Here is a 27815-nt window from a genome sequence, read left to right as displayed (position 1 = left end):
TTGTGAAATAATCTTTTGTGTTTATTATTTACACATACAAAGTAAAAATAATGAAACATGATGAAGAACAGAGAAAGATGTACTCAGCGTCACACTGTCTTGGTTTGTAAACAATAACAAAAATGTCAAAATGCTAATTATTCAAACTTAGTTTAACTTTCTGCCCATTCACAGCTCAAACATCTCGTACAACTTACTCTGTTTCAAACAGTGTGAATCAGTTCACTATCCCTACATGTTCAACTCATGCAGACTGTGTTTCTGTCCCTGACCTGGTCACTCGTTGTAGCGTGACAGTTTGAGTCGGGGGATGATGTTCATAGATTGCAGCTCCTGGAACAGCAGTTTGCAGGCGTATGGGATCCGCAAGGAGGAAACATGGCAGGACGACTTACAGTAGTGACACCTGAATGAGTAGAAACAGGGAATGAGGATGGAGAAAAAGTACATGACTAACTCCTTAAGATGTGACAACTTGTACTGTGTTATCTCTGAATTTCTCACTGGTATAAAAAAAAAAGTCATTGATTTTGTCAAAAAGTACTCTGACACTACTCTATAGTCCAGACTTCACACATCAGGATTTATGAGGTACTTAGCTATAGTCTATTACTAGCATTAGATCTAACTCAGTGTGGCTCCATTTTGGAGAAACAGACAGAAGTTCAGGACACGGACGCAAATCAATATTCGACTGTAGATTAAACCAGCAGCAAAAAGCGTAAAACCATTAATATGAGTTTAGATGTGTGCTATTCCTTGCTGTCAGTCTATACATAGGAGTATTTTTGAGAATATGTAGCACCCAAAGAACATCTGACAGCAAGATAAAGAAACAAATATATTCTAAATATTGTTAGCCTCATACAGGGCTCCTACAGGTTTCTACAAGTTAAATTTAAGACTTTTTGAGACCTTTTTAAGACTACTTAGAACCAAATTTAATACCCATTTCATGGCCATACCGGCAAAAATTCATAACTCCTAGAATATATAAAAATGTATTTATTTACATCAGTAGAGATTGAATATTACATACATGCTGTACACAGAACTGAATGTTCTGTGATCATTTCTCATCAGGGGCTGCAAAGTTAACCATAACTGGTTCCTAATATATTGTTGGGTTGGAACGGGTGGACCTGAGTTGACTAATGTTACTTTCTTTCTAGTTTGGACATTTACCAGGCACATTTAAACAGAATACAATGAACATGTTTATGGGAACATAATTTAAGACCTACCGTATCAAATTTAATACCTTTTAAAGACTTCATTAAAAGGTATCAAATGCAGATCTGTAAATTCCTAAATTCATAAAGACCCTGTGATTGTATAATTGCCTAAGTCATATTTTTGGCCAAACTGTGATATCTGTGCAACTTTACTCTCCCAACACTGCTGCTTCATTTTTCATCACTGGCTATGACCTGAAAAAATATGACTTATATATAGCAAACACTTTAAGAATAGACTGTATCAAAAGTTTGGTGTTGCAATGCCATTTCCTCCCAGTGTGTGAACATGAAGCCAAATTCTGGTGGTTATGGGAGTGGCCTGGTGGGAGATGCTTGTGTGATACAATATGGAGCAGGACTCTGTGCAGTGGAGATGTGGGTACATCACCTCCACCCGCTGACTATTAGAGCACAAATCTCCCAGATGAAATTTATCTAAAAAGTCTGAAATCACCTTTGGGAAACACTAGTTTTGTAGAGACTTTAGTCTCAGTAAGTGCGTTTAAATAAACATGTTTAACACACATTTAGAAATTTTGCACTGACTAAATGAGAGTAAATGTGCATAAGGGAAAATGGAAACACTTTAGTCAAATAAATTCTGATGCAAACAACATTTAACTCAGCTCACTGATCAGCTGTTTGCTGAGTCTCCTCAGATAGTCTGAGGTACAACAGACTGGGAAGAGACTTCCTGTCTCATCTATGAAAACAGACTTCACAGCCATTGTCAATGTAAAACAACAGAGCCCTCTGCTTCTTCTACTGTTAATTAGTCATGTGTAAAGTAGCATACAATGCCCCCTGCTGGTGACACAACGCTGCCCTGATTATTAATTCTGAACCAGTTCATGAAAAGGCTCCACATGTTTTCATTTTTGCGACTTGAAGTGCATGAGTTGGATATAGTTTATGAATAAAACACTGCTTTTCATGTGCCTAAAACACCACAGCGGTAAATTACTTTGAATCTGTGTTGGTACCTCTATGTGCTTTTCCAAAATGGGGCCATGCTGACAATGATCTACAGCACAAAATACTCCAAAACAATAAAATACCACAAAATAATGCCCTTTTTTTTATTTTGATACTAATATGACCAAAAAAATACATTATTTAAAACTCCTCAACAGTCAAGACTGACTAATGTTTCTGACTTACCATCCAGAGTATCCCAGCAGGCCACATTGTCCGCACACGTCCACCTCGAAGGCATCACTGGAGATCATGAGTCGCTCCAGCAGCAACATACTGGCTCCGTAGCCGATCAAACAGTCACGCTCCATCTCACCCAGACGCAGACCTCCATCTCTGGAGCGTCCCTCAGTTGGCTGCCTGTGAACAGGATTCAGTATTCAGATGACAGGATGAACATTTTAGGAAGCAGCACTGACTGGTGTGTTAACTACAGTAACTATTGTTTATACCTGGTGAGAACTGCCCTCGGTCCTCGGGCTCGGGCGTGCATTTTGTCCAGAACCATGTGCTTCAGTTTCTGATAATAAATCGGTCCAAAGTAGATGTAAGCCTCCAGAGGTTCTCTATGGAAAATACAGGATCAAAACATAAAGATCATACATCTGCAAACAACCTATTTGACAATAATCAACATTAAAATGTACTAATGTAACCAGATCAGCATTGCTTTTCTATTTCGTTTTCATGTATTACTCTATTACTACTTGATGGTTCCGACTGGGAAGAACCACTGATGGAAAAAAAGTAAAAAAAAAAACAAAAAAAAAGAAACATTAATGATCTGGCTGACTGATTGGTAAATATTCTGTTCAAATATGTGCGACCCCAGATACCAAAACTGTCCACTGGTCATTTCTTTATAGGTTGCCGAGTTAAAGCAGCTCCCATTGAGTCACAAATCAAGAGGTTCCTTTAATGTACTAAGAGGATTTACAAATATAACCTCTATTTAAAACTGCACGTCAGCATTAAACTGACAAACTGTGTTTAATGTGATTTTAATAACAGGCACATCTGAAAAGCAGATTAGATGTTTAAACAAATAACTGTGTGTACATGGATAATTGTGCTGAGCATCATGTGAGATGCTACTTCATTACCCAGTGATCCCTGAGGTGACGTAGTCCTTGCCCTGGTAGTTGTACCCATGACGGATCAGATCCTCGCACACGTCCTTCACCTTACTGCCTCCGAAGGCTGTACCATAGTGAAAGCGTCCGTCCAGGACCCCTGCCTTCCCAGCGAGTAGTTCAATCAGCTTGCCCACCTGAAAGAATCAGACACAATAATGCTCAATCCAGAAAGAAAACAATTACTTTGTTTGCAATGATTTATATTCTCTACTGGCCCCGTACTTTTAGATTGTGGATGAGACCAGAATACACATATAACCGTGTGAGTGCGACAAGCTGTCTTAAGGATGACTGATTTCAACAATTCCACTGAGGTCACATAAAGAAGACCCCTGACCCCAACAAATAAAAGGAAACACCTACTCTCATTTTACTCGTAGGCCACAGAAACATCCACCCGAGCCAAACATTTCTCAGTCTTTTCCATGACAACCGCAGCTAGCAAACACGCTGGCACCGACGACTTCAGCAGTAAAGATCACTCAAGTTTTTACAGTGTAAAGGATAAAAAAAACAGAAAAAAAACAGGCAGAACCGGGGCCAAGTTTCATGTCATTCACATTCAGCGCCATGCTACTGTTCAGATGTACTTTACACATTTGATAAAACCTCCACACACACTGCTTTGCTGGCAGCCGTCTCCGCAGCAACAAATATCTGTTTGTGAACAGTAAGACTGCTGCTTAGCGGCGTCAATGGACGTGTGCTCTGCGAGCCAATGATAACTCAGAGAGGAGAGGAGCTGAGATAATGAGGGTTTTGTCTCACAAGAGCTGACACAAACTTATGAAGAGTGAGGGTCAACACAGTGACTGAGGTGATTCAGGAACATCAGACTGAGCTCAGCCGAAAACCACAGAGACAACTGACAACAGGTTCTGTATTAGGTGCCAAATGACATATTCACCAAAACAAAATCACATTCATAATGAGTGTGAAATGAAATTGTCGATTCATCAAACCACCGTAAGATCACCACCGTAAGATCAAGATATTACCAAATATTTCAATTATTTGTCTGTAAAGTAAATAAAATACTCATTCATATGGAGTAGAAACCACAGATGTGATGCGTCGTACCGTCATTCTGGAGGGATATCCATGAGGGTTCATGATAATGTCTGGACAGATGCCAGAGTCACAGAACGGCATGTCCTCCTGTGGGACGATGAGGCCACAAACACCTGATACACACAAAAAAAAAAAGTCAATGTCTGCACAAAATGAAGCAACAAAAACAGACTGAAACAACTAATGGCATTAGTGCAATTGTGCCAATTCATATAGTTTCATATTGGAAGAATGCATCCTGTAAGAAAATAATCATTTGATCAACTCATTGATTAAAGCAGAGAAATATGACACATATGCCAATTTCTGTTTGTTACATGTGACATTTGGTGATATTTTATGTCTAGATTAACAAGTTACAGAACAAAATTACATAAGACATGTAACGTGTATATATATATATATATGTATATATATATATATATATATATATATGTGTATATACATATATATATATATATATATATATATACATACATACATATATATATATAAACATAAAATAATACACAAAACAGTTGATACATATATATATATATATATATATATATATATATATACATACTTTTAATCAGTGTTGTTTCAGCTCAATGGGTGCAGAAATTATTTTTAATTGCTGCTCTTGTTAAACATGGAGGGCTGCAGGCAGATTAGTCAATAAATCAGCAGAGTTTAACTAGAGTAAGTCATATTGTAACATTTTGACACAACAGTAACATGAATCACAATTTACGGGTGAAGGTAAATTTCATTTCAACTGGGGAAAAAAGTTTGCTTTCGTCTCGGGAGTATGATTTGTACACAGGATCTATTTTAGCCAAACTGCAAAATTTTATTCACTGGTTAGCCCTAAAACAGACTTGACTATTCTTTAAACTTTTTTTTGTGCATGTTGCTGTTTGGAGGTTTGGTGTGGACCTCTGCATGACATTTCCACACTCTTGGACAGACAAACCTCTGTCAATTCACATGATGTGGGGGATGAGTGCGCTGGTCGCCAGGAGTTTAAGTGTGAGTGCAAATGTTTGCTGAGGGGTCGAGGCACTCTTCACTGGCCAGGGTAAACAGATTGTAGACCCATTTGCAAATGAAAAAAAGAAAAAAGCAGAGAAGAGAAGGAGAGCAGGAAGTGGAGAAAGGTGCTTAGCTTGACAGGGAGACTGGGATTACACATCCATGACTTTCTGTTCAACTCAGAGGAAGTGCAGGGGATCAACTGGAGAGGAGAAATTGAATCTGTGCACGTGGGAAAAATTCACTATTAGCCGACCAGTCAAAGCCACAACACACTTTGTTGATGCTTTGCAGGATGTTGTAACAGGATGTTGACTGGGAACAAGTGCAGCGAATTACTGGAAAGTCATCCAACAGCAGGAAGGAGAGAAGGTGAAAAGAGAAGCCAAAAAAGGTGAATAGAAGAGAAGTTAAAAGGGAGGAATAAAAGGAAAGAAAAGGAAGTAAAAAAAAAAAGTTGGAAAATCAGGGTAAAAGAGTAAAAGAGGAAAACGGTGAGCAGCAAACAGTGGAGAAGGTGAGCAGAAAAATCCAGGGACACTGGTTCCCATAGCAGACATCTTCGGTGTTGTTTGTTTTGTGTGAAAGTGAATGATAAAAGAGGCATGAAATCAGCAGAGAAAGGCAAGACAACAGCAAGGGTCCAGAGCCCTCCATCACAGCTCACACAGCTCCACAGTGGCGGCTCGCACAATGGGCCCCTACTACTGACAAACCCCCCACCCCCCCTCCTCCCCCCACCGCCACCCCTGCACTGCCTCTACAGCTGTGTGTATGTGTGTGTGAGAGACTGGTAAATAATTAACTTATTCTGCTCTGCTGACCAGGACTTATGAGACTAGTCATGAGTAGCTGGGAGATCTATGGTCCAAGCCAAATGTAGCTTTAATTAAATAATAAAACAATGATTAAGGATTGTGGTTTATTGTTTAAAAATTCTGTTCAAAACATATTTAGAGCAAGAAAATGTGAATGTTTTTCATCCCAAAAAAATCCCACTAGGACAAAAATTAAGTTTTAAAAGGCTTTAACTTCAGGTCAATGTAACTGCAAAGGCCTGGGATTAAAAACTAGCTGCACATCAGTTGCACATCTGGACTTTTCCAGCAGATTCTCCTCCAGTTAACCCCCTGGTGACCCCTCGCTCTTCGTCACTATCTGAGACAGAAGACATTGTCCCATCCTGAGCTGACCGCCCAGTGGCCACTGCGTTAATGAAGAGAGTAAATTATGCATGGCGCCAGTTAGCTTTTTGATTAAAACATCATACAAGCCCTCTATAGGGGAGGTGCTGCAAAACAATGGAGGTTGTAAACACTTTTTCCCCAGTAGCTGCAGAATACTGCTGGGGTGTAATAAATTTGCATAGTCTGGCACAGGACAAAGAGCCAATTAATTGAAAAGAGCTCTTGAAAGATGAGGACAGGGGGCAGTGACAGAGCAACAGCCAGTGGGACTTGACTCAACAAATGCTCCGGCACAAAGACGACCAAAGTATTTTTTTTTTTTCTCCACTCATGTACAGTCTTTCACTAACAGGTTCACATTTGGTCCCTAAATGTGAAAAAACAACGCATCTGTTTGTTGTACACTTTATGCTAAATGTGCTGCATTGGTTTCAGAGAAAAGACGGGTGAGGACGGCACCTTTCTGTCCATGTCGACTGCTGAATTTGTCTCCGATCTCAGGTCTCCTGGTCTGCCTCAGGAGGATCTTGATGAGGAAAGCATCTTCAGCGTTGGATGAGATCATGACTTTCTCTATGTAAGAGTCTGTCGAGCCCTTATAGCTGCAAATAAAGAAAGATACACCATCCACTCAAAGGTTTTTAATGTGGTATGGTGTAGATAGCTACAGAGGTGGAAGTGCAGTGAGTTTAACTCTTATGAGTGTGATGTGCTCTCACCTGATGGGCACATCTCTGTACTGGGGTTGGCCTGGCTGGGTACTGCCCTCCAGTGGCGTCTGGGTGACAGTTGGCATCGACTTGTTCACCAACACCTGCTTGTTTTCCACTCTCTCACCTCAAAACATACAGTAAAGTTTGTCAAGAAGTGCCAGGCCAGTCAGGCAAACCAAGATTACATCTGAAGCTGCATTACCCAACAATCACCTCTATGAAACCCCAAAATTAACAGTTCCACTTGAAAATAAAGTCAACTTCTGAGGAGAGAGAGAAGTCCTCTGTCATGCAGCTGCAGGCATTTCAATATTAACAGTTTTAACTGTTGGTGGTCTGTTAAGTAAAGTTTTCTATAAAAAGTCTGATTTTATTCTCTGAATTATAATCAACAATGCCTGAACACGTTATAAAGACTATGAAAACACCTCAGTGTGTTTTTAATTGAATTGTAGATGCTGATCTGTACAAAACATACAGCAGTGTACTAAGGCCACTGCAGGTAAAACCAAAATGAGCCAGGATGGGGGGTAATTTTCCAAGAAAAAAAAACCAAGAACATTCATATTTCTTCTCATCAATGTAGTATTTTTGGCGGCGTTTCAGTGGTTTAGAGTGTTTAGAGGCTGAGGTCTAACCACAGCAGCTTGGGTTGATTCTTTTAAGTCATTTGCTGCATGACATTCACACCATAGATTCCTCTGGTGAACAGGAAATGCTAAATGTGTTTGAGGTAAAGTATGGATCATAGCTGCATCAATAAGTTACAAGGCAAGTGGAGGCATGATTTCTATTTTTTTTTTTTTTTTTTTTTTTTTTTTAATGGTGCTGTTATGTTGTAAAAACTCCCTCCGTATCCTAAAGAAACTTTCAGTGATGTAGCTCACATGTGCAATACTGATGAAACATTGAACAGTGTTTATTAGAACAGTAGAATCAGGTGAAGAATGGCAAAGCATGCTGGGTTTCTTACCTGGAGAACAGATACCATCAGCGTCCAGGATGCTGTGCCTCCATATGGGCTTTCGTGTGGCAGCGTCCAACATAGGTCCCATCACTTTATCAAAGGTCTGGTTTGTGTAACGCCGCAGTGTACACTTGGCATTTTTATAGACGAGGCACCGACCAAATCCTGAAGTGACAAATTAGAGTCATTTTCTGAATTAGTCCGTGTCATGAAAATATTACAGTGTCCTTTATATTCTTTAAAAAGATAAATACTTGGACTAAATCATCGTTTTAAGACAAGCATCTCTCACCTCTGTCAAGCGAGGCTTTGTTGAGGACCAGAGCGTCCTCAATGTCGTAGCCGCTGTAGCTCATCACAGCCACGGTGGCGTTTTGACCAGCAGGCAGCTTCTCAAAGTCGATCAACTCAATGGTTTTTGTTTTGACCATGGGCCTCATAGGATACGCCAGCAGATACATCAGAGTGTCGATGCGGTTCCTCTGGTTGTAGCCAATCGTTCCTAAAAAAGAAGATGCACAGAGTTCAGCAAAATGTATTTGTTTAAGTCACTGATTTCACAGAGTTTCATTAAAGTTATTGGATCGTGTTTTACTGAATGCACAGTGGTGTCAAAGTGAATTTCCCTTAGGGGACAACAAAGCATGAAGTCTAAGACTTGGTGTTCGTGGTGATTGGAATCAAAACCCTGTTCATAATTGTCTGAATGATCGGATCTGTATGTTAGTGAGCTTATCAACTCCCAAGTGTGGCATCATACAGTAAGGGAAGACAACAACTGACAGTGCTAGATGTACTGTAATTCTGTAAAGTGATTATTTGAAGTAAATCCCAAAAGACAACATGGGGTTCAATTCCACAAAGGGCATTTGAGCAGCATGTTGATGAGAGTTAGAGTTATTGAAGGTTAGCAGAGTTTTTTCTGTCAGACTCAGCTTTATTATTATTCCATTGAAATATAGTTACCCAGGTCTCGGTTTTGTAGCATAGAAGATAAAAGGCTAAAATATGAAATAAAGTATATAAAAGATAAATAGGGTAGAATAAAAACCACTATAAAATGTGCCAACAAAATAAAAAATAACAAAATAACTTCTTAATATGTACAAAATTTCACAGTATGCAGTGTTTTTATGCTTTTATGTGACAGGTAGAAAACACATCTTGTCTTTTAAGTCTACCTCTTTTTAATCTAAGTTAATCACAGCTACTTCTACTCTGGATTTATTTATTTATTGTGTGTTGATGTGGTATGGCTGTTTGTGGAGCGGTGACTGCATTTTGAATTTCCCCTAGGGGATTAATAAAGTCAATCAATCAGTCAATCAATCAGTCAGTCTATCTGTCTATCTATCTATCTATCTATCTATCTATCTATCTATCTATCTATCTATCTATCTATCTATCTATCTATCTATCTATCTATCTATCTATCTATCTATCTATCTATCTATCTATTTATTTACAGTACAATTTAAAGTGATGGTATATGTAGCAGAAGCAGCATGTGGAATTGAAATGACTGTTGTAATATTCTCTACTACTTACTTCTTTTTAGTTCTCTATATTACAACAATTTTTCCCACACAGAAAAATATTCATAAGGGAAGGAATCTGACTGCTTGACAGAATCACCACTGGCATCAATTGAATCTTGTCCGTTCCCATCCCTAGTGCTGATATGCTGATACCACAGATGTAGGATTACAGATGTTTACATGTCGTTCTGGGTGGGTCGGGGCTGGCCCGGTGAGCCCACCTCAGAGCAGCGTAGCAGAGGAACGGGTCGAGTTATGGCATAATGCCTGGCCTCCCTGGAAGCCTTGACATTTGTCAGATGCTATTACTTCACAATCAGGCTACAAGCACAGAGCCTGTGATAATAGGCCCGGGCCACACAACCAGATTTGCACATGTATAGGGCTGTCCACACAAAACAGACAAGGCAGAGGATATTGGGCCAAATATAGTTCCAGTCTGTGTTTTTGTAAAGATGGGGGGAGGGGAGGAAGGGGTGGACGGAGGTAAAGCAGTGGGGTGGGGGTGACTGCGGCTCTTACGAATGTTAGCAAGGCCGTTTGGGGAAGTTTCGGTTACCAAGGAGCCGCGGGTGCGCACTCTGTAGTCTTTCGCAGCTGAGCATACTGACCCCCTGAGCACAGCCAGAGCAGACACAATGAATTGCTAATGACACTCTGGGTGACTGGCAGGCAAAGGGCCTCCGCACACACATAGCACAAAAGAAAACCTACGCAAGCGCCCCATGTTTGATGTCCGTGCGCATACACACACTGACACACACATAAGAAAACACTCAATCACACATACAAATGTATTCTGACAAGAAGTAGAGTAGGAGCAGAGTTTTAGGTGAAGACAAACCAGCAGGTTTCTTGTCTCAATGCTAAATGTAATGATTGTTTCCAAAGTCCTATTGTATGATTTTAACTTGTGCAAATAAAACTCTCAACTCTGATCCGGCAGATTTGGGAGGCTTTAAAATAGCGTTCGTGTGAGATTAAACAAGTGTGAGCATCTGTGTTTGTGTGCGCATGCATAGAAGTAAATACTGAAACTGTGTGAAGGACGTTTAAGAAGGGATTTGAGATCTTTACAGTCCACTGATTTGCCTGCAGACTGGAGCTCACTCCTCAGCTGAGGCTACATCCAAACTAATATATATATATTTTTTATGGTTTTTAAAATGAAACTTTGGTAATATAAGTGAAATTTCTGAAATCATATACTGTACATCCACCATGACACCTCAAATACATATCACATGACCAGGGGGCTGATAATGCCCACTATGAAAGTTTTCAGTGGCAGAACGATAGAATGCAAGATTTAACCACCTGTAATTCACTATCCATGTTGAATTAAAGTCGGGTCCTTAAGGCCAGGGTTTCTGCAGGTATCAGCAAATCTAATGTAATGCATTTTAATGCCACTTTAAACAAACTGAATACCTATGTCCAACTCCAGATACAGTTTTATATATAGTTTTAAGATGGTTTAGCTTTGACAGGCTTTAACCAGGTTCTGAATAGTTCCTCCTCCAATCACTTCTGCAGAAACTTGCATTTTCCCATTTTTCCAACATTTGCTAACATTCCCTCCACTCTTTTGCCACAGCATGAGCACCCTCACAGCACATTGCATTCCAAGCATCCGGTGTTGTGACTTCGTGTATCGGCCATAAATAGCCAATTAAAAGGTTTCGCCTGACAATCATCACACTATACTTCCGATCAAAATTATTAATTGTATATAATCAAAATAAATTGGGAATAACAACGCTTTTATTCAATCAAGTGTATTACATTTTTTAATGCCTCTGAACATTGAATTTAATGCTTTTTAATGCCATTTAAGGCCTTAATTTTCACAAAATCTATTTAATGACTTCTAATGCTTTTTAATGACCTGCAGAAGCCCTGTAAAGCTGATGTGCTGTTTTTTGTCCAGAAAAGGGATGGGAGCAGTGAATAACTGAGGAATAGTAGTTATCGGGCAGCAAATGTACATGTATGCATCATTATTTCCTACTGCCTCCTTTTCTGTTCATTCATACAGATCAAAAATGTAAAGCGCTTTGGGTGCCGTGAAAAGCACTATAGAAATCTAATCTATTATTATTATTATTATTATTATTATTATTATTATTATTATATTACAAGCCAACTCTGGAGTTTCCAAACTAAAAGTCTCCATTTTACAGACCCTAAAATGTGAGTGTTATTGTCGTCAACATTAGGGAGTCTTACCCATGGCCTGTTTGCCCATAGCGCACTGGTAAGTGTTCCTGGGCGACTGGTTATGGTGGGGGTAGGGGATGAGGCCGGCACAGACCCCGAGCAGTGTGAACGGCTCGATCTCCAAATGTGTTGTATCTCTACAGAAATAGTAAGAATGTTTTTAAAACCAGTTAAAACTAGTGATTTAACGAAGGTACATAAAGGAAGGGAGAGTTTAATAATGAGCTGCTCACTTGGTAATCATATATTCATAAATAGCGATCTGGCAGTCGTTCTCCTCATTGACGTCCAGATACTCCACCAAACCCTCATGCAGGAAATCTTCAAATGTCCTGAAACACAAAAGACAACATGCTTTAGTCGAATCATGCAGCTACATGTTCCAACACACAAATAATACCACTGCCAATCAACGATCTTTACCTGTAGCCCTGAGACAGATCCTCAATGTGCTTATTTTTCACCATCGGCTGCCCCTTCTTTACTATAATGTACGGCCTAATGAAGAACAACAACGGTCACAATTAACATTTTCCACATTTTCTTGGATATTAAATACCATGCAATATTGAAGATAACAGACATTTCAGTACAATAACTCAGCAAAACTAATATGAAGTAATATTGCTTCCTTTGGTCACACTCACTTTTTTTAGTTTTGTTTAACCCTTTAAAAACGCCAGTCTCTCCAGCACTGCATTTTGCACTTTACAGTATTCAAATTACTGTAACTCCTGAACCATTTGCACTATCTACAATATTCTTTCTGACACTATATAACACTTTATGGAAGCAATGTAGGACTCTATTACAAGTGGAAAGGAACTGTTTCAGACTTCCACACAGGCTAAAAAACGCCCAGAAATAACAAAAAATATGAAGCCATAATATGGATACTGAATGTTCAATGCCAAAAAGCATGTGTGAGCAGATGTAAAATAGTTGAAAGTTTATTTCTGCAATCTCAAAAACTTTCATCATGGACATTTACAGTGGTTTCTGATAATAAATATGCAAAAAATTTAAGTCTGTTTTTTTCTTTTGTACAAAAACACAGTTTTAAGCAATTATTACTTATAATAATGATAATTAATCAATTCCTCCAGAAAAATGCAGGCAAAAATCTTTGATTATGCAATGGAATATGCACAGGTTTTATGTGATTTTATGCTGTGAAATGGTGGGAATTTGCAAATGCAATGCAATATTTTTTAAACTTTATGCAGAAAAATGCGGGGATTATGAATTCATGCGAGCCCCACATATTTTGCGTGGAAATAATCAATTATTGCTGTGAATATGCGCCCTTTTTTTAAAAAATGCAGATCCCTGTATAATGTGCGCTATTTGCTTGATTATGCATTGAATTATGTGATTGCATTTTTCTGGAGGGGCTGATTAATGGCCAGATATTAGAGTTAAGTTCTTCCTGAAAACAAAGGTGTAAAAAATTGGCAAAAAAGACATTTTCTGACACATCTATTGCAAAGAAAACATGAAGACACCTAGTGGTCTGTTATACTGGCCGCCTTTAAAGGGTTAAAGGTCTTAAGTCTTTCCCACCTGCAGAGTCGTCCTCCATCAGATGAAATATAGACGCAGCGATCCGTCAAATTTGTGGATATGGATACGAACTCATTGATAAACCCTGCTCTGCGCATCAGCCTGAAGGTGCTGACAAGCTTAGGATGATCTCGTATGACACCCAGAATGTTACCTGCAAATGTAAAACATAGGTGAAGAAGGATAACGATGAAGATTGAGACAATGCATAGAATCGTTTCACTCCAGGAACACTTCTTTAATCTATGATAGAGTCTTTCAGCGAATTAGTCTGATGTTATAAAGTGCCTCCAGTGTGATTAAATGGAAAATTCTGAGGTGTTTTTTGTGAATACTCATGCATAAGTCTAGTGATTAAATGTACAGGATGTATTTTCTGCAACTAGGTGTTTATAAACAATAATAAAATGAGCAGCTTGATGATGATACAGGAGTTTTTGTTTCCACCACTAACGAAAATCAATCTGACGTGACATGGGTAGAAATCCTGTTTACAGATGAGCTAAAGTATTAAAGTTTTATTTTAGTGACATGCCATTTCATTCTAATAGAAACAGCCACAAGTAATGTCAGTAATGTTTTGACAGCAATGACAGGTGAATTAATGAAACACAATGTTACACTGAAGAAAACTATGGATCTCTCTAAATTTAAACATTTTTGGTAACATGTGATACAAGCCCAGCAAACTTTTTTTTTTAAGATATTTTAATGCAGATATATTATATATCATAGCTTTAATTCAGTTAAGCCTTGCCAGTCAAGATACTCCTTACTTCTCTTCAATAATTAATTTGTGCTGCCATTATATTCTTCCCTTTCTATGAAATTATTTTTATGTAATTATTATGTCATTTCTTGATCATGTGTCTTATGAATACTTGCGAAAAGACTTTCACCCTACACTACGCTGTGTAATGTGTGTGTAACATAATACAAGTTGAATTTAATGATCAGATGTAGAGCATTTGACACCTGTTCACTGCGTTAAAACACAGGCTGTACATGATCATTTCTTTCCTGACCTTGGATTTTTTGTCTGTGTTTGAGCAAATATCAGACAATTTTTCAACTTAGCCTTATTACAATAGTGGAAAAAAAGTTTAAATTTGACACAATCTCAAATGTTATCTTTAAATATTTGCAGAAACATTTTTTTTTGTGTTTCAAAAGGTGTGGCTGCATCAGACAGACACAAACAAAGGTAAATAATTTTTTTTGTTATTGCCAACAAGAAAGAATTACAAAACTAAATTCTTCCTATGTCATGCCCTGGATGTATTTCAATGGACATAACGTTGCCGAACATGCAGAAAGGACCATGTGGGTTTGGAAAATGGAACAATACTTAAGCTCAATGATTTAAGAGTGATTCTTAACCCATAAACACCCAAACATCCAAAGCCAACCAAGAGCATCTACTGATCTAGAATGTTAAAAAAACTGTTGAAACACTAATCCTACTAATACATGTAAATAATTGGTGTAAAATGCAGTTTGTCATCTTTTCATGGTCATCAGATATGATCCGTTTGGACGTTCAGAGGCTCTGTAATGAACATAGAAACACCATCATCTTCTAAAGCACTGATTCACCAATAAAACCCATGGAGTTTGACAGATAGCAGAGGTTGGAGGTGCTTGATTTTATGTTTAGGTAATGATATAGTTTGCTTTAAAAGTCACTTTTTTTGTCATTTCTTTCTGATTTGGTATATTAACCTTTGAGTTTACTCTGAGCTTTTGTGAACGTTTACATGATCAGTGAATTCGACATAAGAAAATGCCTGATTTATACTGAGAAATGAAAAATACAGAGGATAATACTGTATTATAACAAAGGATAAATAGCTGAAGACAGGTTAAATAGAAAGAAAAATTATTTGGAAACTGCCACAAAAGCAGCTCTGGGTCTTTATGGGTTAATGTAATATATCACAAATGTATGGGGGTGTCCGAAACCTTTTCACATCACTGTATGTCAAAAAATAAGTTTGCTTTCTGACTAAAACCCAACATCTGCAAAGTTTTAAGGCGGCGTCGATGCAAAGCGTGGACATAAAGTGGTGTACTCTGAACCGACTGGTGAAAGCAGCGCTCAAACTGCCTGTGGAGCTCATATCAAGTCTGACAGACAAATGAGTGGAGAACAGAGGAGACACTGTGCACTGCCTCTGTGTGAGGGCACATTCACAGCGAACACACTCTGAAGGGCTTTGACACCTGCTGCTACCAACTAATTAAATGGTATGGCAGCTAATATAATTTGACAGTTATCAGTGGTGAGACAAACATATACAGTAATTAAGGGGCCAAGTTCTGACTCAAGAATAATACCTACTGCTGCCATGAAATGAACGACTTATCAGCTTCTCTGCAAAATGCAAAATTGCCTTCTGTAAACTAAACAGAATATTTTTCTTTCATGTTCATAAGCAATGCATTCAAAACAGGGAGGATTAGACTTCCTTTTCAAGTGATCTAAAGCGTAAGAGGCCATTGTTAATTCTCTCTGTGTTTATTTATTAGACTTCACTGGTACACACAAGAGTTTTACCGTTCAGGAAGACGAGGAAGACGCTCGGGTACGACAGCTCCTCTCCGCACAGCAGGTTCACATCTTCTACTCCCAGGTTGAAGGCCAGTTTGATGATCGGGCCGTCCTCCATGTCGGTGGTGATGTGGGTCATCAAAGCCAAGTTCTTGACCAGACCACAGGCCTGCAAATCCACAAACACATATGTACAGGTTGTATTTCTGTGAATTTATGAAGAGCTGTAGCGAAAGACGCAAGGGAACCGCACCAAAGTCTTGATGAAAATGAAATGTAGAATCTATTTTCTATTTTTTCCTTTTTCTTTTCTTCCTGTGAGCGGCGGTCCCTGCTACTAACTCTTAAGTGTGCATGAATTATCTTTCCAGTCAAAACTGAACTCTGCACCTAAGTCTTGATCTACCCTGTAAATGGAAGTTTTAATACAGGACTGGCAGATTTAATTAGCAATTCTGTCCCTCACCTTTCCTTTCCTTTTTTCTTATTGTGTAAAAACATTATACCCATATGATACTGTTTGCATTCTTCTTGTTTTAACCTGCTCATTTATGCACTAATTATTAAAACACCTGAATGATAAAGAATTTAAAGAACACTATACTTTTTAACTAATAAGCCTTCTTATTCATCCATGACCATTTGTCAGTGTGTGTGCTGGTGTATTAGCCTATGCCCTCTGCCTGTATTTTCTATTTTCCTCTTGTTTCACTATGTTTGGGATATTTCTGAGCATCAACCATGGGTCAGTGAGTCTGCGTCACCCAGCCTGAATGGGCAGGAAAATATAAAAAGGAATCAAATTCAGTTACATGCTCTCTCTCTTCTTTAACCTTGCCTCACTTATTGCGCAGTTTGCCTGAGAGACAATACTCTGGGCAAAATGCCATCATAAACAACTGACCGATGCTCCCGTTATATTTTGCTTATAGAACATTCCCATTGAGTTTTGCTTATGTGTGTTTTTACATGTAAAGTATAAATACTGCACACTGTGATAGAATCTGGAACATTTTTTTTCTTCAGTTTCAAATTTGTTTCTCTCTCTAGTTGGCTTTTTGTTCATTGCTCTCTACCTTGTTCTGTTTTATAAGCACAAGCAAAACATATAGCATAAACTGTCTTTAAATAATAATGTAATTAATAATCATTAGTTGCAGCATTCCCTATTCCTTTCTAACATTATGCTGTTACTTACAAATGATAAAGTGTAACAAATAACATAAGTACCAGTGAACAAAATCCACCTACATGAATCAATATTTAGAGGAATGTTATGTCTTACAGCAGTGAAGATATACTGAATATATTACCAATCAAAGGTGTCAGACTCATTTTAGTTTACATACAGCCCAGTTCGATCTCAAGTGGATCAGACCAGTAAAATACTATCAGAATAACCTGTAAATAGTGTCAACTGCAAATTTTTCTCTTTTAGTGAAAAAAATTAAAATTACATGAAACTGTTTACATTAACAAACTATCCTTTCACAAAAAATGTGAATAACCTGAACAAACATGATCTACCTCAAATGTCTTAAGAGAAGTAAGTACAATTTTATCAATATTATGCCTGTTACTAAATGTTTTGTGCCTTTGTAGATCCACTGTTATTTGTAAGTTGTAATGCACATGTTTAAATGATAAGATGAGGCATAATATTGTTAAAATTCACTTATTTGTCTTAAAAAATTTCAGGTTGTTCATGTTATTCGCATTTTTTTAAAAGATAGTTTGCAGATGTAAACATTTTCATAATGTAATTTTACTTCATTCAGTGTTGTTATTTTACTGGTCTGGTCCATTTGAGATCAAATTGGGCTGTATGTGACCCAGTTTAGAAGATATTTAACAGGGAGTTATGTTTTTTGGGTTTTTTTAGGCAGGGGAGGTGTTGGCGTGTCCTGCAGCCCACTCACCTCTCCCTCGGGAGTATCAGATGGGCACAGCATCCCCCACTGTGAAGGCTGCAGCGAACGTGGCCCGCTGACCTTCCTGGTTTTCTCAAACTGGGAGGAGATCCTGGTCATCATGCCGAGGGCCGAGATGTAAGAAAGACGAGACAGGACCTGGGTGACACCTTGACGGTCCATTTTAAACCTCTTCAGAGACCAGTTGCCCTGTGGAAAGAAACTTAACATCAGTATCTGCAATTTTTATCTGACCTCACAATGAAACTTTTCTTATCATCAAAAAGTTGAACCCATAAAATGCAATATCCAATAAAACTGAAGACATGTACATGCATTAATCACTGCTATTTCCAGCACTGATCATAATGACCTTCCCTGAACGTCTTGGTCGCCTACAACCTGTGAGTGCAGCCTCTACACTGATTTTGGCGAGGACTTAAAAACTCCTTGCATTCGCTCCTGCCTCAATGCCTCTCATCTGCTCAGTGACAACACAAGCTACTGTTACTGTCGAGAAACAACCAAACTGATGTATTTATTTCGCGTACGAATGTCAAAAAGAACAATAAATAAACAAAACATTTAGCATAAGACATACAATACATATTCGAAAAAGAGTGAGAAGTATAACTTATAAACTCCCACCTCTCCTTAAATAATTAATAATAACCTTCCTAGTCTAAACATATCTATACTCTAATGCCTAACACTTACTGTTAAATAATTTTCTTAGCAAAACACAGACTACACATGTTTAAGTGCATGCACAGATGTTACATATTCTACCTTAATTTATGGATTGCTTTTACTGCAATTAAACAATAAAAAAATGCATGATAAAATTAGATACTTTTTAGCTTTTCTGGCCCTGATTTTGTCTGATTTTTTTAATAGTATTCATTACTATCCAACTGGAAAAAAAAAAAAAAAAATCAACAATTGTAACAACTTCCAATCTGACTCAGCGGATCTACTGTGTGGTGGCCCCAAGGCTCTGTCCTGGGACCAGTCCTATTCTTACTCTATGTCCTCCCACTTGGCCACATTATCCAACAGTATAGTGATGTCTCCTATCATCTATTCGCGGATGACATCCAGATTATACTGCTCCTTTAACTCCTCTGAGCCCCACAAACTGAGTTCCGTAATCACTGCTTGTCAGAGCTGAAGCCGTGGCTAAATGATAACAGCCTCCAGCTGAACTCCAGCAAAACTGAGACCCTCATCATTGCCCCGGATAGTGCAAATCCCAGGGATCAAACATCACCTTGGAGACCTGAGTTCCTCGGTAAAGACAAAACTGAGGAAATCTGGGTGTCATCTTTGACCAGGACATGTCTTTAGAATTCTACTCCAAACACCTAGTCAAAAACTGTTTCTTCCACCTACGCAACATCTCCAAACTCAGATCTATGTGTCCACAATGAGCTCGAGATGATCGTTCACGTGCTTTCGTATCTTCCTCGCTTTAGAGACTGCAACAGCCTGTTTACATGCTTAAACAAGAAGGAGCTGGCCCGTCTACAGTTTGTCCAGAACTCTGCTGCCAGGCTCCTGACCCGCACAAACAGGAGAACCCACATCACTCCCATCCTTAAATCTCTCACTGGCTCCCTGTTCTATATCGTCTTCATTTCAAAATTCTTGTGCTAACTTTCCCGGGCCCTACATGGCCAGGCCCCTGCATACATTGCTTCCCTGATCCAGCCCTACAGCTCGACTCGTAGCTTGAGGTCTTCAGGACAGCACCTGCTGATGGTTCCACGTACCTGTTTTAGCACAGCGGCGGTGACAGGTCTTTAAAGCTGTGGCACCACGTCTATGGAATGACCTGCCTCTACACCTACGGTCCATGGACTCTGTAGAGAGCTTTAAAGAAACACCTCAAAACCCTCCTGTTCAAAAGGCTTTTAGTCTCCCACCTGACCCAGGACCACCACAGACTGATTACACTCTATGTATTCATCATAACGTACTCCATGTGTCCATCCCCCCCCCCCCCCCCCAGTCTCTCTATATCTCTATCGCTCTCTCTTTTCTCCTCCTTACTCTCTCTCTCTCTCTTTAACCCCACTGGTCAAGCGACAGCCATCCTTCAGGAGTCTGGGTCTGCTCGAGGTTTCTGCCCGTTAAAGGGAAGTTTTTCCTCGCCACTGTCACCAATCACAAGTGTTTGCTCCTGAAGGATTCTGTTGGGTCTCTGTAAACTTAATTTGATTCTGATTTGAATTGATAAAGCACTTTGTGACTCTGTCTGTGAAAAGTGCTCTATAAATAAAATTTACTTTACTTTACTTTACTTACACTGTAAGAACCTCACTGTGACTGTATAAGGAGCTGAAAGCACGTGTTGCCTTTAGATACAAAAAAAATGTGTGTCCTATGTTCAGAAAGACGGACAAACCTGAAGAAGCTACATATGAAATGCACTGTTTAGGCTTACTAAAGTCACAACAAAGGAGAGAAAACCTTCCAGATTAAGACAGCTGGTTGTGATTCTTTGTTATCCATTGAAATTAGAGTTCAGAGTTTTACGGCACATGTTAAAGAAAGTTTGTAAAAGCAGGTCCTAAACACACCAAATCATTAATCTCCAAAAAAAAATCATCTCCTTTATAAAGCATGCAAGTAAACATATCACACATGACAGTGCTGGCAGCAGGAAAAATGATCTTCCGATAAAGTAAGATTTGTACCATTTCTACTGCGTCTATTCTCTCAGACTCTGAAGCTGCACACACTCACTGTGGATATAGCGTTGACCATGCCGTTGGTGATCTGATCCTGCCTCATGTGCTTGACCACATCGAACTGAGCAGCTCTCTGTTTGGGGATGATCTGGTCTGCGATTTCTTCAGTTCAGAGTTAAACTTCTTGAACAGATCTTCAAACAGCAGAGAGAGAAGCTGAAAGGAAAGAGAAGAGGAAAAAAAAAATCACTGCAATCACTGCGCTTACATGCACACTAATATTTCACTACTGACACATGACAACTTTCTGAATTTGTTGTATAAACAGGAGGTTGTGCAGGTCTTTTTCTGATTAACACATGCAGGATTTGCTGATACTAGTCAGGTTTTAAGATGTGTATCAAGTGCACAAATATATGATTCCAAACATGGGTTTTACTGCAAGTAGTGACACAAAACCTCATGTTTATGTTCCGCTGGGGTGAAGACAAAGATCCTCTCTGGTTGACATCATAAAAAAAATCCATATTTCTAGTTAGACGATGAAGCGCACCTTCTTTGAAACATGAAATAGGTGATGAACAGATTTTTGAATGTGTGACATGCATTTCTAAGAATGTTTTGGAAGGAATCAAAGAGACAGACTGTGCTTACATAGTCACATAAGTCTTCAATGCTCTAAAACTTTGAAAAACTCTCATTTCTAATTGGAATACAAAGCTGCATCTGTGGCTGTTCATGCTCATTAGCGCTGAGGAGCGTTCACAGCCAGATCTAATAACCAGGTGTGCCAGCTCACTGATAAGCCTAACCTGGACTCCCTCCCAGGTCCCTGTCCTCGTTCGCCAGGCCTACAGGAGGTAACCTCTCCCATACCCGCCCCCCACCCACCCTGAGCATTAGCATACAACCAAACAAACAGGCTGCGCTGCTTGAAATTAATAAAGAAATGAAGCTTCTGTTGCGCAGCCAGGCCAATTAGTGAATGTCAGGGAACTATAATTGGAGAGTGAGGAGATTGCTGGCGTTGTTAGTATGTAAGCCCCTATTCAAAGACAGCTCTGTGCCCCCCCTTTCTCCCATCCTCGCCTCCTTAATACAGCGCAGGTTGGGGGGAAAATTAAAGGCCTTAAGACAGCAGTAATTACATTATCAGAGCCGGGCCTGCGGATTAGCTCAATCGCTCCAGTCAAGGCAGCAATTCTATTGTCACGGTGCAGAAAAATCCCCATGCTTCGACAGCCTTGGGATTTTAGTGCCACTGCATATCTCTCTCCTGACAAAGCCAGGCTGAAATACAGGGGGAGGATGGAGGAGGAGGGGGGGAGAAGAAAACAAAACAGGGAAAAACAAAGCAGAGGGAAAATAATGAGGGTCTTATTAAAAGAAGGAGGCAGGAACAAAGATGCAGGTGAGAGATCAGGACTGGAGCGGCCGCCGTCCTCTGGTCCAACCCTGTGATCCATTCGCACTAAAGCACATGTGCATTACTGGTACATTTCTAAACATGTATTATTTAGCATCAAGCATTTTGCTTTCTAGTGGCTCTGTGAGTAAAGACAAGGAGGTAAACACCTTTGTGTTATTCGGCAATTAAAAACGTGGACATGTGGTTCAGCTTTTAATGTCGGGACTGAACTCTGGCTCGTTTACAGTTTCCTGTTGATTCATGAGCGTCGAGTGTGAACACTGTATTTAAATCTTTGAAAAACCTGTTAATGTGTCCACACAGAGGACAGGAGTGGAGGTGTTTACCTGTCCGGCCAACTCAAGACGTTTGTTTCCATAATAATCTCTGTCGTCCACTTTATTGTCGCCCTGAGCCAGGATCACTCTCCGCACCATCACCGCCAGGTAAATGCACTTGGCCCGAAAGTTAAACTCTTTGACCTGAAAACAAAATAATGTAAGATCACAGCTGAGATGGAGTTAAATACTGAGTAGAATGTGTGTTTACATACAGGGACATGTGTGAGAATCAGCGACGCCAGCAGCTCTCTGGCCTCCTCCATCTTTGTCTTCTTTGGACCTCCCCACATACGCTGCCGACGCACTTTATTACCAAGGTATCGCAAAGCCTGAGACGCAAACAACAGAGGTCAGGGAGAGGTCAGTGTTTAAGGGTTACTTTCAGCAACAATACAGTGCTTATTTAAGTGTAGTTTTTATGATTTGATAAACAACTTGTTACGCTTGCGTTACAGTTTTATTCAGTTGTTCTTCATTCATAAAGCTCACACAAATCACTAAAACACTTCTTAACCCATAAAGACCCAGTGCTACTTTTATGACAGTTCCCTATATTTAACCTTTCTTAAGTGATTTATCACCATTTATTCTAATATTATCCTCTGTAGTTTGCATTTTTTCAGTATAAACCATGTATTTTCCCGTATTTAATTTACTAATCATGCAGATGTTCATTAAAACTCAGAGTAAAGTTGAGGATTATTATATCGAAAACAGAGAAAAGTGAAGAAAAAGTGACGTTTTCATCAGAACATATCATTTACTGAATATAAACCAACTGTCTCCATCCACTGTCATCGATCCACTCCATGGGTTTTACTGGTGTATAGTGCTGTAGAAAATGACAGTGTTTCCACGTTCATGATGGAGCCTCTGAACGTCCAAATGGGTTATATTTGGTGACCATGAAAAGATGACAAACTGCATTTACACCAATTATTTACATGTATTGATAGGATTAGTGGACCAAGAGGTATTAAACAGTTTAGATCAGTAGATGGTTTGTTCAGTGGCGGGTGCTTGGGTCTTTAAGGGGTTAAAATGAAATAATTTGACCAGAAAACTTTTGAAAAATCTCACTCCATAACACACTGATATAAAAACACAGTGAGCATGAATATTTTTTAAACATACCCAGTATTCATTACATAATGAAAAAACAATTAAAAGCAGCAGTTACACAGTCTTCTCTCTCTGCTGCAGCTTAATGTACATTTATATCTTAGGGTTTTTTTTGGTTCAATTTCAGCTGAAACTGCATGGAATGAGTATTATTCATTTGATTCAAAAACACTACTACGTGATGGTTACATCAGAGTGGGAAGTTTACCATCATTCTGTTTTTCAAATGTAGTTGTTTCAATGTGTTAGTGTTTGGAAAATGTGCTGTAAATCTTAGTTTTGCAGGTGGTGAAATAACAGAAGAATTCATGGATTTTGGACAACTTTCTCACTAAATTTGGGTGAGAGAAATTAAATCATTCACAGTGTAGTCCACATAGATTTGTGTGAAGAGTTTTGCCAATAGCACTTCGGTTGAATGATTTCTAGAGGTGTGAATCCTTGTTGCCCACATGAATTGATTCCATTGTAATTCACAGGTTAACATTCAAATGTACAGTGTTTCTCAATACATGTATTATATCCTCAGTTTTCTATATCACCGCACATGGCTGCTTTTTCATCAGTTAATACAAGCAGTGTGATAAATCCAAAGCACATTTTATTTAGAAAGAAAGACTTTAGCGATCTATAATATAAACAATGTGGTGAAAACTTCCACACCTTTAAATAATAGGTATAAGAAACTGAAAAAAATTTACATATTTTTAAGAAATAGTAACTTAATTAAATACAACTGCCCAAATTTGATCAGAACAACCTGATGAGAGAATGGACAACACTGCAGATGCTGTTTTTAAAGTATTTCTGGGATTTTACTAACATTTAATCCAGACAGACCGCCTCGTGTTCATGATTTGATTGTTACAGATCTTTATTCCCTTTAACCCACAGGATGACCCTTCAGACTTTTCATGTTTGACAAATTTTAGTAGCTATTCTACAAGATTGGATTAACACTCAGCTCTAGGCAACAGTTTAGTTCAGCAAAATGATAATCAACTGCTGCAGAATGAAAGATGTTTCGTGAATGTGTCTTATTCTAATGTTAAATCATTAACATGTGGAATTTAGGCACGGAAAATGTGCATACCAGCCTTGTAAGAAGTCAAGTGAGTCACAAAAAGGCATAAAGTGCACACACAGACACTCACAAACACCCAAACACCTGAGTCAGAGATTCTTTGGATCTGTCTACTAAACTATAGACAAGGTCAAAGGTTAATGAGGGTGGAGACTTTTGCTGAGACCACCACCCTGTCCTCCCACTGCATACATTATTATATATTTAAATAACAACATATAAACAGCCTGGTGGTAACTGAGGCCAAAATGAAAATATCAAACTGTCAAAATAAAATCCTAACTTGATAAAATCACATCTCCTTAACTTAAGCATAGGTCACTGGAAGTAAATAAGATGAAGGTCAGATTACTTATCATAATCTGACAACAATGTTTCTTAAGCCTTATCTTCCTTTAATTATATAGATTTAGGCCTCATTGTGCACAACACAATGACCAATGAATACAATGAAAAGACATCGTGGAGGCTGCAGACACAGGAACACGAGGGCTGCAGCGACCGGTTGCTAGGAAACAAATATGGGCCTCATCAATGCATCAGTGGCTCCTCTAACAACGTAATCTTATGAAAAACAAATTGGCAGATTGCATTCATCTGTAGATGTCACAGAAAACACGCGGGCCTCCTGAATGAGCTGTTGAAAAATCATTACTTAACTGGCTGGTGAGACAAAAACCTTAGTCATCTGATCACAGAGACAAAGACGAAAATACCTTCTGACAACAAACAGCGGTGGATCGTCTGTACATCAATGTCTGACTAAATGAAAGGACTGAGTATGACGCTTTCTTTGACGATTTACTGTTATACAACTAACCTTTTCTAGTTCATTTTATGCCATTATTATACAAGTAAGTAAAGTAAAAGAATAGTTTGTTTCTACATTTACAGGACAACCTAATGAAGATGAAGAACAATTTACTGTTATTAAACACCAGAACATAACTATATACAAATTAAGCACTAATCGTCATGTCACAAGTCAAATATCACGGTAGAAAACAAAGTGGAAATAGTGATGAAATAAGACACTACTCATCGTTTACAATGAAGACGATTATGCAAATAACTGTAGTTAGCTCAAATAAATGCAATAAGGTGATGATGTACAGATTGTTACAGCAGGGTGCTTAATGGAGTTGAGTAATTTTAACCTAATTAGGCATACATCCGCTAAACTGTCACATACAGGTTGTTTTTAAATTCTATTACATACAAGAAGTAAAAGAACACAAGAGTATAAATGCAAAAAGGGGTTCAAATTTCATTTTACTACCTGTACTATTCAAAACATGCCAGATCTTATATTTTCTACAATACAACAAAGTGAATGTATTTTATAATTTCTTGTAATTTGTATTTTCTCTCATACACACACACACACACACACACTTACCAAACAGCATTGCATTGTGTCTGTGATCTACCGATGCTTACTTGTATTTTTTTAGATTATTGGTCTTGTTTGTACATGTTTGATGAGATAATTTTGTAAAACTTTAGTTTTTTTTGTCTCATCTGCACATTTTGTTTGCGTTTGCCTTTTTGTTTTTATCGTACACACTAAATAAATAGTATGATGCTTTAACCAGAAAACAGAAATGTATGAAAAATGCACTTAAGAATAGAAAGTGTCGACTTCTACAAGCACTCAGTATTGTTTTGTATTGTTTTTCCATTGCAGACAGCATTTGAAAGCAAAATATGTCATGTGTTTGGTGTATTGTACATTGTGTATCGTTGGTTTAATTAATAAATATACGTCTGATCCTAGAATTCAGGATGGCAACACTCTCCAAAAACTGTTAAGTGCAGACAAAATTAGGATGAGTAATAATGTAAAAAACATTGAATAATGAGACAATTTGAAACATTTGATGTCAGTAATCATGAAATCAGTGTCTGCTCTTTACTTTGCTAATGTTTTCTGTTTGATGTTGTAATTATTAGCTTTAATCTAACCTGTTTCTGATTCAGATTCTTCATTTGTCATTTAAACATTCCCATCATAGTTTTCAATGCAAAAATGAAATGATGAGGCATTGGTCTCAAAAAACACACTGATAAAACACTTGTAGACATAATAAAACAGTCAGTATAAAAATATATACAAATCTGTAAATAAATAATGCACATAATAAAATCTGTGATAAAAATAAAAAACTATACTGGTCTAATGTTAAAAAGTATTGCAATGAATATGGCCCAAGTTGACAGGTAGAGTCATTTTTGCACATTGTGGTTGAGATCCCCTCCGTAGATTGCACTGTTTATCTCTGACGTTTATGTTTGTTTAACAGTCTGATAAAAAAAAAACTGGGTTGGGTAAAAACTGTCCCATTTCATTAAAGTGGCAGCATTAACAAGCACTGCCACAAGGTCTGCAGCAAAACTAGTCTTTTACATTTGATCTGGATTAATCAATTAATTGTTGTCTATAGGATGTCAGATATTGGTGAAAAGGTGATGCACTGAAATGTTTTGGTTGGTCTACAATCCAGATATTTAATTGACTGTCAGATGAATTAGCAGAGTTCCAACTCTTTCCCTGAAATTACTTTCCAGGACTTTTTCAGCTGCCACAGAGACAAGTTATCACATTATACACTAATCCAATCCCCTGTCCCCCTCATTCTTTGGAAGTGTTCTTTTCTACCGTTGTAACTTGCATTACCCTGATTGTTTCCATGTTTATTACTCAGACATCTGATGTGCAATCTACAGCTACAATTTATCTATGAAAAATAATTATGACAAATGTATCATAGAATAATGCAAAGACACCCACAAGATTACAGCGTAGCACTTCATTAGCCTGACCAACTGGAGTTACAATGTTCAACTGGGCAATTCCCAACTCAACTTTCCCTTCTCTCTTACTTTCTCTCCTGCACTTCCTCTAAAAATTTTTTGTGTATTTTCAATAAAATCACTGAAAAACAATTTCCTTTGTTCGTCTCAGTTTAGGCACACAAGGTCACAAGGCAGGGGAGGATAAATATTTTCCAGGATAACTTAACCGTTTCCAGGACATTTGACCTTTTTTCTCATTTTCCATGTCTTCCCTGACTGGAAAATTGG

At 38.4% G+C, this 27815-nt stretch overlaps 1 protein-coding gene across 1 annotated transcript in view; it reads right to left on the bottom strand.

Moving 5' to 3' along the window:
• Positions 1 to 27815, bottom strand: part of polr3b (polymerase (RNA) III (DNA directed) polypeptide B) — a 32267-nt gene continuing 4452 nt past the window's right edge. Inside the window, 19 exon segments of the mRNA XM_030136054.1 lie at positions 1 to 406; positions 2400 to 2573; positions 2666 to 2779; positions 3317 to 3483; positions 4430 to 4533; positions 7081 to 7223; positions 7341 to 7458; positions 8308 to 8466; positions 8594 to 8803; positions 12069 to 12196; positions 12293 to 12391; positions 12483 to 12557; positions 13623 to 13776; positions 16180 to 16342; positions 18093 to 18293; positions 20832 to 20935; positions 20938 to 20992; positions 22532 to 22666; positions 22738 to 22854. Coding sequence (XP_029991914.1) covers positions 277 to 406; positions 2400 to 2573; positions 2666 to 2779; positions 3317 to 3483; positions 4430 to 4533; positions 7081 to 7223; positions 7341 to 7458; positions 8308 to 8466; positions 8594 to 8803; positions 12069 to 12196; positions 12293 to 12391; positions 12483 to 12557; positions 13623 to 13776; positions 16180 to 16342; positions 18093 to 18293; positions 20832 to 20935; positions 20938 to 20992; positions 22532 to 22666; positions 22738 to 22854 — 2550 coding nt within the window. The 3' untranslated portion in view covers positions 1 to 276.

Source organism: Sphaeramia orbicularis, chromosome 6 (assembly GCF_902148855.1).
Source record: "Sphaeramia orbicularis chromosome 6, fSphaOr1.1, whole genome shotgun sequence".
NCBI lineage: Eukaryota > Metazoa > Chordata > Actinopteri > Kurtiformes > Apogonidae > Sphaeramia > Sphaeramia orbicularis.
Note: the sequence above shows the minus strand (reverse complement) of the source record. Positions and strands in the feature narration are given on the sequence as shown.